This window comes from Erpetoichthys calabaricus, chromosome 12, assembly GCF_900747795.2.
Source record: "Erpetoichthys calabaricus chromosome 12, fErpCal1.3, whole genome shotgun sequence".
NCBI classification, from domain to species: domain Eukaryota; kingdom Metazoa; phylum Chordata; class Cladistia; order Polypteriformes; family Polypteridae; genus Erpetoichthys; species Erpetoichthys calabaricus.
The window spans coordinates 132,111,143-132,124,222 of record NC_041405.2 but is presented as its reverse complement, the minus strand read 5'-3'; the positions used below and the strand labels follow the sequence as shown (position 1 = coordinate 132,124,222).

The 13,080-nt window shown below is 44.6% G+C and overlaps 1 protein-coding gene across 1 annotated transcript; it reads right to left on the bottom strand.

The window, feature by feature from the left end:
- Positions 1-411: 411 nt before the first annotated feature.
- On the bottom strand, positions 412-10,684 carry midn (midnolin). The gene is given in 9 exon segments (XM_028816235.2): positions 412-777; positions 779-865; positions 867-925; positions 3,700-4,005; positions 4,101-4,221; positions 4,341-4,754; positions 7,701-7,763; positions 8,278-8,365; positions 9,860-10,684. Coding segments are annotated over 9 exon segments (1,476 nt in total). The 5' UTR covers positions 10,081-10,684; the 3' UTR covers positions 412-660.
- Positions 10,685-13,080: the final 2,396 nt, after the last annotated feature.

Here is a 13,080-nt window from a genome sequence, read left to right as displayed (position 1 = left end):
TCCTTTAAAAACCAGCGCCATTTGGAAATCAGAGAATGTGCAAAAAAACATGTCTGTATTTAGAAACCTGAATGCTTTGTGAACAATGCTACATTTTTTTATGGAGAAGAGGGGGAAAAAAAAAAAAAAAACCTAAAAACAAAAAAAAAAAACAAAAAATCAAAACAAAACATAAGCACAACCCTCCTTGAATTTCTTGCTCATAAAGTGTGCCTGGGACTTGATGACGACCCTTTTCGGCCTGATAATTCCTCTGTGTCCGTCGTTATCGTGTCCAGTCTAGATCACCATGACAACAAACATTTGTGTTCCAGATCCTCTGCCAGTCTCTCATATCACACTCAGTGCTCCCGTCCTTTTTTTCTCTCTTTTTTTTTTTTTTTTTTTTTTTAAAGAGAAAAAAAAAAAAAAAAAAACACGATAAAACTGGTGGTCCCAGATTACTGTCATCACAGCCCATCAGGGGAGGAGATACACAGCCGATAGGCAGAGAGACGGGGCGGTGCGAGTTTTTGGTCACCAAAAGAAGTGCAGTCCCTCCCGTGGGGCCACCTGTGGTCTTTCTCTCAATTTCTTTCTCTCCCCCCCTCCCCTGCCTTATTGCAAGCAGGCAGACTTGTAGGTGGGGGGGTGGGGGATTGGGGGAGTCGTTCAGCTCAATCATGCCACCACAAACTCTGATTTCATGTCCGCTTTCACATCTGGCTTCCACACCGGCTCCTCAAAGTCCAAATCTAGGCTGCCGTCACTTGATACACTGCTGTTGCTGTTGCTACGGACTAGACTTGCGGTTTGGCAGCCACTGGTAGGGAGCCCGGGCATCACGCCGTGCCTTTCGGCGTAATCGCTTCTGCTGCATCAAAAGTTTGCAGTCGCTCCACCTTGCAGCGTGTGGCACGGTTCTCGGTCTGCCGTGAGCGGTCCCCTGTAATGGCAAGGAAGAAAGTGAATTATTAGCACTGGGGGGGTGATGGCAAAGGAATAGCAAAAAACTTCAAGGGAAGGGACAAATGAACATGCTGCTTCACAAAGTCAGTCAGTCATTCTCCAACCTGCTATATCCTAACAAAGGGTCACTGGGGTCTGCTGGACCCAATCCCAGCCAACACAGGGCGCAAGGCAGGAACAAATCCCAGGCAGGGCGCCAGCCCCTTTTAATCCAAGGTTAAAAGGTGTCAGTGTTAATCTGTAAAAGCCCATTTCTTTAAGATGCTAGCAAGTGTTCCACATTGAGCACAAGCACACACACACACACACACACACACACACACACACACACACAAAGGTCAAGAAAGCATATAAACCTACATACAGGCATGCACACGCTCAAAAAAGGGTCTCCGCATGCTCACTCAAAAGCCACCTCTTTTACGGGCCTTGCCTCTTTGTAGCAAAGGTAAGAAAGCATGGATTCCAATTTCATTAAAGTTGTGTCAGTGAAATTCAAATCAGCAGATGCTTAAATCAATGCTGCCTTAGACAGAGGAAACACTTGTACTAGGCCGCACAGACACAAAAACCACAAAACGTGTCGATGCCCATACTAGATAGGGGCTTCAGCTACAACCAGTCCAGTGCAGTTCCAATCCCCAGACTCTCCAGTAACTCCAAATTCAAAACCTGGTCTTAAATTATAAGAGAAGCAGTGGTAGTGGGGAAGTTCTGACCAACACCAAATGAATTTAAACTTGCCTGGCTCTATTCAGCAAGTGTTCACACTGGCTCAACCCCACCCAATCTTTTCTTTGTGCCAAGCCGCCACAAATACAAAGCCTTTTTTTTTTTTTTTTGTTTTGCACTATGCATGGAAAATTTGCCCATCCATTAGGACTGGACTCCATCTGACTTGCAAAAGGCACTGTGACAGCCTGGTCATTTGATAAACTGAAACCACAGATGTGAAGTGTAAACACACTTGGGTGAGGCTATTACTGGTGGTGTCACGAGAAAGTACAGTTGGCAAAAGTGACCCAGTTTTATATTTTCTAGTAATAATCACTACATCCTAAGAAAATGACCAAGGATACAACCTCAGGCCCTTAAAGTGAAAACTGCTCTAGGGGCGCTGTACATTGGCGAACCCTGTACTTTCAACTCCAAAGGTCATTCAAAAAGTCAATTTCCCCTCATGGATTAATACAATATTAACATAAAAATTCAAAATTTTTTCTTTTGAATACTAGTATGGTGTTTGTAAGATTTTGCGGGCCTTCCCACTAAATCACCTCATTTTGTTAGATGGATCTCCATTTTTAGAATTTGCAAAAGCAGACCAGTGCCCTTTCAGACAAGAAAAAGAAGTGCAGATATTATCAAAATGTTCGACAGGGAACACCATCTTTTTTTTTTCCTCCCATGAAAGATTTAGTGGTCTATCATACTAAAACGGTCTTATCGTCTTAAATGGGTCTTTCAGGATTTGCAAAGGGGAAATCAGTTCCCATTTCTGATGCAATCACAACTGCTTAACAGTGGGGGGGGGGGGGGGGGGGGCAGTGCTGTTAATACTGCTGCCCCACACCTCTAGGGGTACGGTGTTTAAATTTCACACGGGTTATCTATGGGTACTCTGGCTTCAGGCCTCCAACACGTGTTACATAAACTGACATTTCTAAATTGTTTCTGTTTGAGCGAGTGTGAGCGACGATTATCCGTTGAAATGTAGTGGCACCGTTAGCAAGGATGGCTCCAGCAATTGAAAGAGCTGCAATTATAAGGGGGGGGGGGAAGGGATACAGGTGCCCCCACTTTGGTTTCAGTGCTTGGGAGATGAAGGGAGTCATTTCTTTTTATGACACGCTTACAAGGAGGGAAGTCACCATTCTATTATTGCCACAAAGCACAAGGAGACCCCTTCCTGACACTGCCATGGTGCTTGAGAGGTCTAGGAGTCCGCCATCCCTTTAAAAACATTGCCATGCTTATGGCAGCTTGCACCCTTTCAGGCACAGTTACAATGCATGAGGGGCCCCTTTTCCGACAGTCATGTGCTTGAGAGTGTAGTGGATTCTAGTATTAGAATTGTGAGTTTTTAGGAAGGATTTATACAACTTATTTAATCACTATTGAGTGGAACACAGCTATTCACAGTCTAACTGCCCCTAGGAATGAAGGATTCTCCTCATCCACAATATTTATTAAAAAAAAAAAAAGCTCCATTTTGCAAACACTCAGGAGTTGAGTCCTTTCACAAAAGTAGGCCTGCGGACAGCCTGTGGCCGGATGCAAACTGTGGAATTTTCTGAATGAAAGCCCAGCAAGGCGCTTGCTTTTTCCTTCACACAGCAGATACTATTCTCTCTCTGCCCTTCTCATGCAGTGGCTATTTAAAGTTGTGGCAAACACAGGCTGCTATTGAGGGCAGCACTGCATTTCATAGAGGAGGTTACAATTTCTGAAGAGTGCTGCCGGAAAGAGTAGGACAACCCATTGACTGGACTCTGTAGGCAGAGAAAGCCGCGGGAAAGAACAAACAAAGAGGCTACTTCTCACTGGACAATAAAGAATAACTTGCTCGAGTTTCAAAAATAGATCCGCAGGATGAGCCATGTGTGCCTGCTTCCGCACATCTCTGTTCAATCATTAAATCTTCCCAAAGGTTCACTGTACAATTATACATCAGTCGTTTCAGATCCCCCCCCCCCCCATTTTAAATGCAGCAATAGCCACAAATATCCATACCTAATAAGGATGACTTACCACTGGGCTTGCACATGCGGATTTGGCTTTTGCACTGTACCAAGGGGTGCAGGCCAGGCTGGCTGGCAGTAGCCACTGAGGTAGGTCGAGCAGAAAGGCCTGCGAGCACCGTGGGAGGAGAGGGTGGCGGGGATCTGGACGGTGAAGCAGGGCCACACTGGGTCTGACAGCGTAGCTGTGCAAGAGAAGGTGGAACTCCCTGATAGTGCCGTGTGGCACTCAAGAGGTCATTGAGAATCTGAAGGATGGTACCAATGTCCCGTCGTGGCCGTCCACTGCTGTCTTGGCAGTTGGGGTGTAAAGTGCCTGAGAGTAAGAGAAATCGGGCAAAGGGTGAGCACACAAAGCCACATACCAAAGCTACGGTTAATTCTGGGTTTACAGGACTCAAGTGCTCTTACCTGAGAATGTCCCAGAGAAAACCCCAGGTGCATGGTTGACAAAGCTTTCTATAATGGCACCTGGTTTCCGAGGTCGCCCTGTAGAACTCTGGCTGCTTGCACTTTTTGAACTGCAATCAGTCTGCAAGAAAAGAGAACCGACGGTGAGCGATGGCAGCACAACCCTGGTATCATCATAATTAGGTAGTTCACTTTCACCAACAGCTGGCTTGAAAAATACAAATATATATATCAGCTTACCTCTGGACACGGGGCTGTTTGACTGGAGGACTGAGATGCCGGAGGAGAGACAACACTGCTGGAAGTTGTTCCTGGGTTTGAGACAAACATGCCAGCTGAAACAGACGAGGAGCGGCTTGGGGCACAGTAATGGGGAGAGAAGCTGGGTTGTGTCGTTTGGCTGGCAGTGGCAGCAGAATGAGAATGCGAATGATGCGATACTCTAGTGTGTCCAGCAGCAGAATGTGTAGTACTGGTTGATGAGGTTGTGGCTCCAGCTGACCCCACAGTCTCTCCCCTAGTAATGACATGGTGATGCTGAATCTGCTGTGCACCCGACTGTTGTGCTGCCAACTGCAGCTGTACAAACATCATGTGGTCACCAACCCGCAAGGCCAGGGTCAAGGGGGACCTTCCAGACAGGAAGTCACTCACCTGAGTAGAAAGACAAAAGTGATGGTCAATTAACAAGGCTGAGCATGAATGGCACCTAATTCCTAAAAAGATCTTTGTTATTAAACCATACTATTCTACCTGTGAAAAAACAAAAACAGGCCCCCGTGTGAAATTTCTGTAAAAAAGTCAGAAAAATAATATGTTCCCCTTATGCAAGCGGCACCAATACAAACTGTCCTCATACATCATTGAAAATTAAGGCCCAGTCAGAAAAAAAAAACAAAAAAACAAAAAAACAAAAAAACAAAAAAAAAAAAAAAATCACATTGAGGGCAAAATTACTTCCCTATAATGTAGTAGCATGTATGCATGGTGGGATTGGTGGCATGATACACACTGTTCCCTTGGGGACAACTAGCAAACTATAACTTGACATTTTCAATCAGACTTGGTCTCATTTTGGGTTGTGGTGGCTGGAGCCTCTCCTGGAAGCAGTGGGCATGAGATAGGATCCAACTGTGAATGCAACATCAATCCATCACAAGGCCTACTCACATGTCCACACTCAAACTGGGCCAATTTACATTTAACAATTAACCTAAACACACATCGTTGGGATGCAGGAAGAAAAAAAAAAAAACAAAAACAAAAAAAGAAAACAAAAAAAACTCATGCAGATTCAGGCAACTAGTTATGAAGAACAACACAATGAGTCACAATGCACAGTTCTCGGTTACGTTAATTTTGACGCTATGCACAACAGCATCCCAACTCCCTTCCTTGGGGCAACATGTGACTTGGCAGGGTGCACACACAAATGGGACTAATGCACAGGCTGTGGGCAGGCATCTAAAAGGTTATACTAACCCCCCACCCTGCCAAAAAAAGCACATTTTTACAAAGTTAATGCTGGTCAGCATTACTGGTGCAGAGCGCATTCCCAAATTAGTGAGAATGTGGTTCTTGGTCAATTGTACCTTAAATCCAATCCAATCCAATCCTGAACCCAACCCCCCACCCCCCCCATCCAGAGTCACGACGCCACACACTTGAGCCACAAAAGCAACAGAAATGAAAGGGCTGGCAGTCACGACACAAGCTCTGCGCTCCATTAGAAAGAAAGAAAAAAAAAAAAAAAAGCTTTCACTCTCCCACCCCCACACTCAAGGGCACAAGACCCCACCCACCCATCCATCACTATGTTAATGTACAGCAGAATGAACTCCAGACGATTTCACAAATTACATGAAGACAGATCTTCCACCAAAAGGGCAAGGATTCCCGTTCAGTTAAACCATGGGATTTTGAACTCTATCAGAGGAAAAAAGTATTACGGGGGCCTCTCAGTGGGGTCTAATCCTGCACTGTGCTCTGCACTTTATCTGTATACATTCTCTGTCAGACCATGGCATACATGTCCATTCCATTCTCTCCTCTGGGATAACGGTTTCACCTCCATCCCAGTGAATAAATACAGTTATCAGCATTGAACGAAGGAGGTCAGTGTGCAGTACTTGCAATGTCTAGAGTGTATAGTTAAAAATAACAGCACTCCAAAGAACAAGGGACAACCCTTCAGAACCCCCTCATTCTGCTCTGTACCATTTGCATCTATCACCATCCTGATCACCTGGCCACTCCACAACATCTCCTGGAGACAGCCTGCGGGGACGGTCAAAGCTGCAAGTCGCATAAAGTCAACATGTACAGTACACCTCAGATGTAAGGGGGCACCTCCACCCTTTAAAAAAACAAAACAACCCTTTAAGTGCAGGGAGTACCTTCATTTAAAACACCCCCACCCCCTATTACAAAATTCATATAGAGGTATAAGAGACAATGGCCTTTGTTTTCTTGAGTGTGAATAGCAGCCACATTTCCTGCACCCACAGCAATCTTCTCCACCTCCCTCCCCTCCCCAAGCAGATCTGATCTTTCAAAATAAACTCAGGATTTCCCGGTTAAAAATACCAACAGGAAATGAGCCTGAGATGTGCCACTCCACCATTCACTAAATTAAGTAAGATGGATTCCACAGACCAGGTAAAACCCAAGCTACACAGAACATACAGAAGCTAAAAATGGCAATACAAAGAAGCTACCCAAGAAGACGACGCAGACTCAACAAGCATATATAGTGCACCTACTGTATAAATACATGCACATACACACAAACTCACACATATGCATTACATATCCCACTTTTAAAACTAGCAAAAATACTGCCTTTGCTTAGGCCTCCTCCAAGGTCACCACCAAAACCAACATTAAGTGAAAGACAAACATACAATTTGTTTAAACTGCCTACACAAGCATACCCTGCGCCTCTACACAAAGCTCATAAACGGAGTTTTGTTTAAGGCCTGTCTGCACGCCTCCCCATGAGATAAAGTGACACCTGCAGCCTCTCCCATTCATCACTGATGCACTTGTTTTCCCCAAGAGGAATTCAAAAAGGATTAGACATGGGGCAAGTCACCTGTACAGAACCCACAGAAATGAGTGGGTGAAGTGAGTGGTAATTGGAGTGAATGGGCATATTACCCCACCAGTACACTTAGGAAGTAAGGGCAGCAAATAAGAATTAGAATAAGGAAAAATAGATCCCACACAAGTGACAGGTGCATGGTGAGTAAAGGAATGGGCACACTGGCCCACTACCACATTTAACAACAAAGGGCTAGGTTGTGAATTGAAATTCAGCTGACATTGTGTGACCATGAGCAAGACACTTCACCTTAATGTACTCCAGACGGAAAAACAAAAGAATTGAACAAGTTGAATCTCAAAAGTTGTAAATCACTTTGGATAATGGTGTCAGTCCCACAAAAAAAAAAATGGATATGCTGCAATGGCAAAAGCCAACAATTAAACCCTTTACTTTCCCCACTACATCCTTATTGACATCCAACCATAATTACCCAAAAAAAAGTATATTAAACACCAGGGGGTGGGGGTTTGGGTCATTCCAAATATCTGCCTCACCTGAGTTTCAGTTAAGCTCTCCAATGCCTGCATCACAGACTGCTCCGGTCTCGATGCTTGAGACTAAAAGACACGAGGAGGAAATGAACACATTAAGTATAGGTCAAGGGACTCAATAACCAGAGTGCATCTCTGCCAGTAATGGAAACAAGGATTGCTTTTAGCATTATCAAATAATACCATTCTTCACAAAACACTTATTCACTGGCAAAAATGCAAAAAAAACAAAAAAAAGGATAGCAAAACAAAGGTCAGAGAATTTTAAGTTGTTGCACTAGAAGGCCTCAGTTTATGCATTTTCCTAACACTGTTAAACAAAGAAACATACACATTATAAGTATATAGTATCAGCACTTCCACATTTTTTTCAAACAGCCAAACAGCCAGACTAAGCAACCTCCTCTGTGTTTGAGGAACTGAGCAATGGAGGCTGAACTGGCAATATTATTCCCGACAATCTGTAATGTTACCTAATAGCCTATATTGGTAAATGCTATCTTATCAAACACAAGAATGTTAACATGAACCAAGACACACGTACAAACATAAAAAACAGTTTTGAAAACGCTCTACTCACCATGAGGCCAGCTTCCACGGTAGGAACTAGAGTTACCTTGCTCCCATCAGACACTCCAAAATCTTGAAGTTTCCCTGAACTCAGTCTCCTGTGTATACAAAAACAGAACAGAAGGGAGAGGTTGGTGGTACTAGTGATGAGGTGTTTGTATTCATATATTTTTTTAATAGTGGAAGGGCACTTGCAGTTTGATCAGCTACCTACACATATTTCATTGTTCTAATGAAATCAGGGATCCAAAGAAATTAGTGCAATCTGATTATAACAGCAACCATTGGTAATGAAACTAGATCCCAGCAGGCAGCAAGGAGCTCTCTTATTTGAATAAGGTTATTAATATGCAGATTTTCCTCACCACCCGGCCAACAAAGATCTCTCCAAATCACCAAGCGCCCCGCCATGGCTCTTCTCCAGCCACCAACACCCCACGTTTCACAAAGACGCACACCCTTGGATTTTTTTTTTTTTCTTTTTAACCTCTGACGTAACCCCCACCCCCCCACCCACTCTACTACATCGTCAGCACAAAAGGCCCAGCAGACTGCAAGGCGGCCTGAAGGCTCCGGATAAGCCAACCATCGAAGCCCAAGGACTGCTGGAATCGGAGCTGAAACGGAGTGGTGGGGGGTATAGAGATTAGAGAATTTTGCAAACAGTCTCCGGCTACTCCACCGATCTCTGTGCCCCCCGCTATCATCAACGCGTATAAAAAAAAGGGGGGGGGGGTGTCATGCTTAGTTAAACAAAGAGCCTCCGGCGACTGTAAAGATTGCGAAACATCGGTGGGGGTGTAAAGACTGGTCTTCGAGGGGTCATCAGGGTTCATAGTAGAGTCACGCACGCATGTAAATGGTTAATTACAAAAGAGGGCTCCCACTGCGGATTTCGTCGTGTAAATCACGACCGACTATCAATTAAAATCCGAAACGGGGACTTTAACACTCATCCCCCACCAAGGTCACACAAAGAATGTACATACACATCTTCTAATATTAAAGGGGTATACTTGACCTAATAGATGTAACAAAAAAGGGACACGACATGCGCCGTTAAATCGCGACAATGCTGATCATCTATAGCACTTGGACACAAGAGCACCCTGCGGCTTTAAAAGTCCAGAATAAAGCAGAGCGGCTCCCTCTTAAATCACACAATCAAACACACGCCACCCACACATACACCACCCTTCACCTTCAGCACTACATCATGGCGGGGGAAAAGGGGGCTGCGCAACAAACGGCGGAGGGGGTGGGGTGGAGAGCGTACCTTAAAAAATTAAAACTTTGTCTAGACTTGGGTGCAAGACGCGATCCACAGACCTTCTTTAGTCGAGGAAATGAGGAATGTAGCTGTGAGATGGGAGAGTGTTCATTTTCCCCTCTTTATAACCTTGTTCTCACCCCACAACCCCCACAATGGTACAGGAATTTCGTGTGTGTGTGTGTGTGCACATTCCTGAAGCAGAGGGCACACACCCAACGTGGTGCACAACCAAACAGCCGGCGATTTACAATCCCCAAATAACTCTCCAACCCCCCCCGGCCTAAGAAGCACGGGAATCGCAATGCGGGGTTCTACTCACGTCTCTTTGTGTAGAAGTGCAAGCCTTTCCTTGGGTACTTTGAGCCTCTGCGATAATCTCCGTTTGAGTCCTTCCACCGTCTCCTCGGAAGGGACGGACAGTTCAAAGCGGGTGCCGGTGGTGGTATGGATGAACAAATTCATGGGCGGCTCGTTGGGAAGGGCCTCGCAGGCTGTGGCTCCGCGGCTACTAAAGCTCCTGGCGCCGGGATGTGGGTCCATTCGATGACCTGTGCTCGAGAGGAATATGAGGAGGAGGCGACGAGCTGCAGGGTAATTAAAAAAAGAAAGAATGGGATCGAACGAATCGTCACAGTGTTCACCTGCAAAGAAAATTCTTCAACAATAAACTGCTGAGTTCTTCGTCTAGGTCGAGCTACGATGCTGCTTTTAGATCACATATACATCCCAAAATTGGAAATGTTTCCTCCAGTTGCTTTCAATAAACGTTCATACTTAGCGCAACAACAAAAAAAAGTGCTCCTCCAGACCTCCGTGTTTCAGAGGCACTAGGTTAAAGCCCACGTAACACTGAATGACGCAAAATCAGAAATGATCCTTTTAGAATGTCTGTCCTGATTTACACCCCGCAATTCTCTTCTTACGGGGTTGTCCGAACACGAGTAGCCGGAGATCAGCACTACTGATTGCCAAAGACCAAGCCGCTAGGGTTTGAGCTGCGCTGCGTCCGCGCAGCTGATCAACGCAAAGTCAACAACGTCGAGCGAAAAAAATGTAACAAAGTATCGGCGCTAGGCGAGGACTAGCATCAACGACCAATCAGCACGCCTGGGCCCCACAGCCTGTGCAATAGTCAGCCAATGTAAGGCAAAGCCGAGACACCCACGTGGCGGAGTAAAGCACCGCCTCCAACCCGCTGGCTGTCCGCCCAGCTTTGTGAAGTAAAGCCAATCAGACTGTGGCGGGGGGCGGAGTGAAAAAAAGCACAGCACGGCAGCGGGGGGAGGGGCAGAGCACTGCGGATTGTCCATTCATAATATATTGGAGTCATAAAAGGGTAGCTGAGTGCGAATGCGAGGGGCCTGCAAGCTTTAAATAAAACGGCAAAATGAAACACACAGGTGTCTGTGTAGCGCTTCTTTTGTTATGGTAATGCTTTTCTGTTAGTTGGATTATGAATTATAAGAAAGGGCGACTCATGGTGACTTGACAAGAATTCGTGATAAAGCCTGTCATAATTCCAGCTACGATTGCAACATTCAATGGGAACACCTTTATAGATCCTGCTGCTCTGCTTGCATTCTGTATTGACATTTTCTGCCGACAGACTTGCGCTTTTAGCAACTACTCAGTTACCCATGTAGAGATCGGGGTTTGATCGGCTCGGTGAAGGAGCAGCCGCACCCCAGATTTCGGCATTTCTGCACTCTTCTTTTGTATGATGGGTGCGTTAGCCCCCCTCTGGACAAGTCCCACACGCTTCCAGTTAACACTGTGTGGGCGGCAGTGAGTTCCCACGCACTGCGGAAAGGCTGCGTTCTAAAGAGTGGACTTCACTGCCCCCTGCGGGTTTGTTCTTTGTAGTGCAGCGCACCGTTCGCGTTAGAGTCGTGTGACGTCACTGGAGTCGCTATTGCGTCACACTAGGCGGGGCCCAGTCTACTGACACAAGTGCGCTCGTTACTATCAGGACTCATTAGTGGACTTCGGGAGGTAACGTTTAGTGTTAACGTTTTTGTTTCCATGTGCATATCAATAAAAGTTTCTACTGTTCATAGTAACAGTAGAAACTATAAATATGGCTACAGATGTTAAGATAGATAGATAGATAGATAGATAGATAGATAGATAGATAGATAGATAGATAGATAGATACTTTATTAATCTCCAAGGGGAAATTCACATACTCCAGCAGCAGTATACTGATAAAAAACAATATTAATTAAAGAGCAATAAAAACGCAGTGCAAGTTAAAACAAACAAAAAAAAGCAAGGTGGAGAGTGCAAGGCAGGCATAATAGATAATAATCTTGTATAGTGTTAACGTTTACCCCCCCGGGTGGAATTGAAGAGTCGCATAGTGTGGGGGAGGAACAATCTCCTCAGTCTGTCAGTGGAGCAGGACAGTGACAGCAGTCTGTCACTGAAGCTGCTCTTCTGTCTGGAGATGATACTGTTCAGTGGATGCAGTGGATTCTCCGTGATTGACAGGAGCCTGCCCAGTGCCCGTCGCTCTGCCACAGATGTTATTACTGCAGATTCTCATTGCCATATTTCTTACATAACTTTTGTATTTTACGCACATACATATATGCATTTATGATCAGATACACACCTTCACAGTAAAACTGACTCATACCTATATAGATATGTATGCATACATTACAAATGACAGTTGTCCTGTTATCTGTACAAGCAACATGATTGCTACTACTACTAATTAACTACTTTTCTAATCTCCTTCAAGTGTCTTACATAGACTGTGTGGGGCCATGTCAACCACCACCAATGTGTACCATCCACTTGAATTATGTGATTGTAGCCATTCTTGTGCCAGTATGTACATTAGCTTCCAGGTGGTGAAGGGGGTGAGAGAGATTATTAAGGGGACGTATATACAGGTGCCTACAACTACATTGTCACACACAGTAGGCTTACACTCATGCCTACATATCTACATTCATACAGAATTATATTGATACCAGCATATAACCAACATGGAGAGACACTGAAGCCCACATACAACTCTTTGTACACGTATGCTTACAAATCACAGCCACACAGATATACACTCATGCCTACATACAGTCATAGGCATCAGTGCCTACATGTAAACACTCACAAACGTACACTTAAGCCTACATATAACCAGTGCAGGTAGGCACTAATGACTTCATACAAATGCCCACATAGATACGCATCCATCCTAATCAGTACCTCCAACATATACCCGCTCACTCATGCAAACACATTCACGCAAATACACGTTTACTGTAAATAAACTCTGCAGATTGGGAGATGCATTTAACTTTCGAAATTATATATTTTACAAACATTATCTGATGTGACGTCACAATCTTAAATACCAATCTGTACATCAAGAAGTTGTGTTTTTGTTATTTTCCTCTTTCTTCTTTCAAAACAAATGTTTTTGGTTTTATACAACATGCTTATTATTTTTCATTGTGGCAATACTGTAAGCTTCCTGAAAAGTAAAGAGAACCTGAGATAGTAAATATTCATTGCATCATTCTCCCTTAA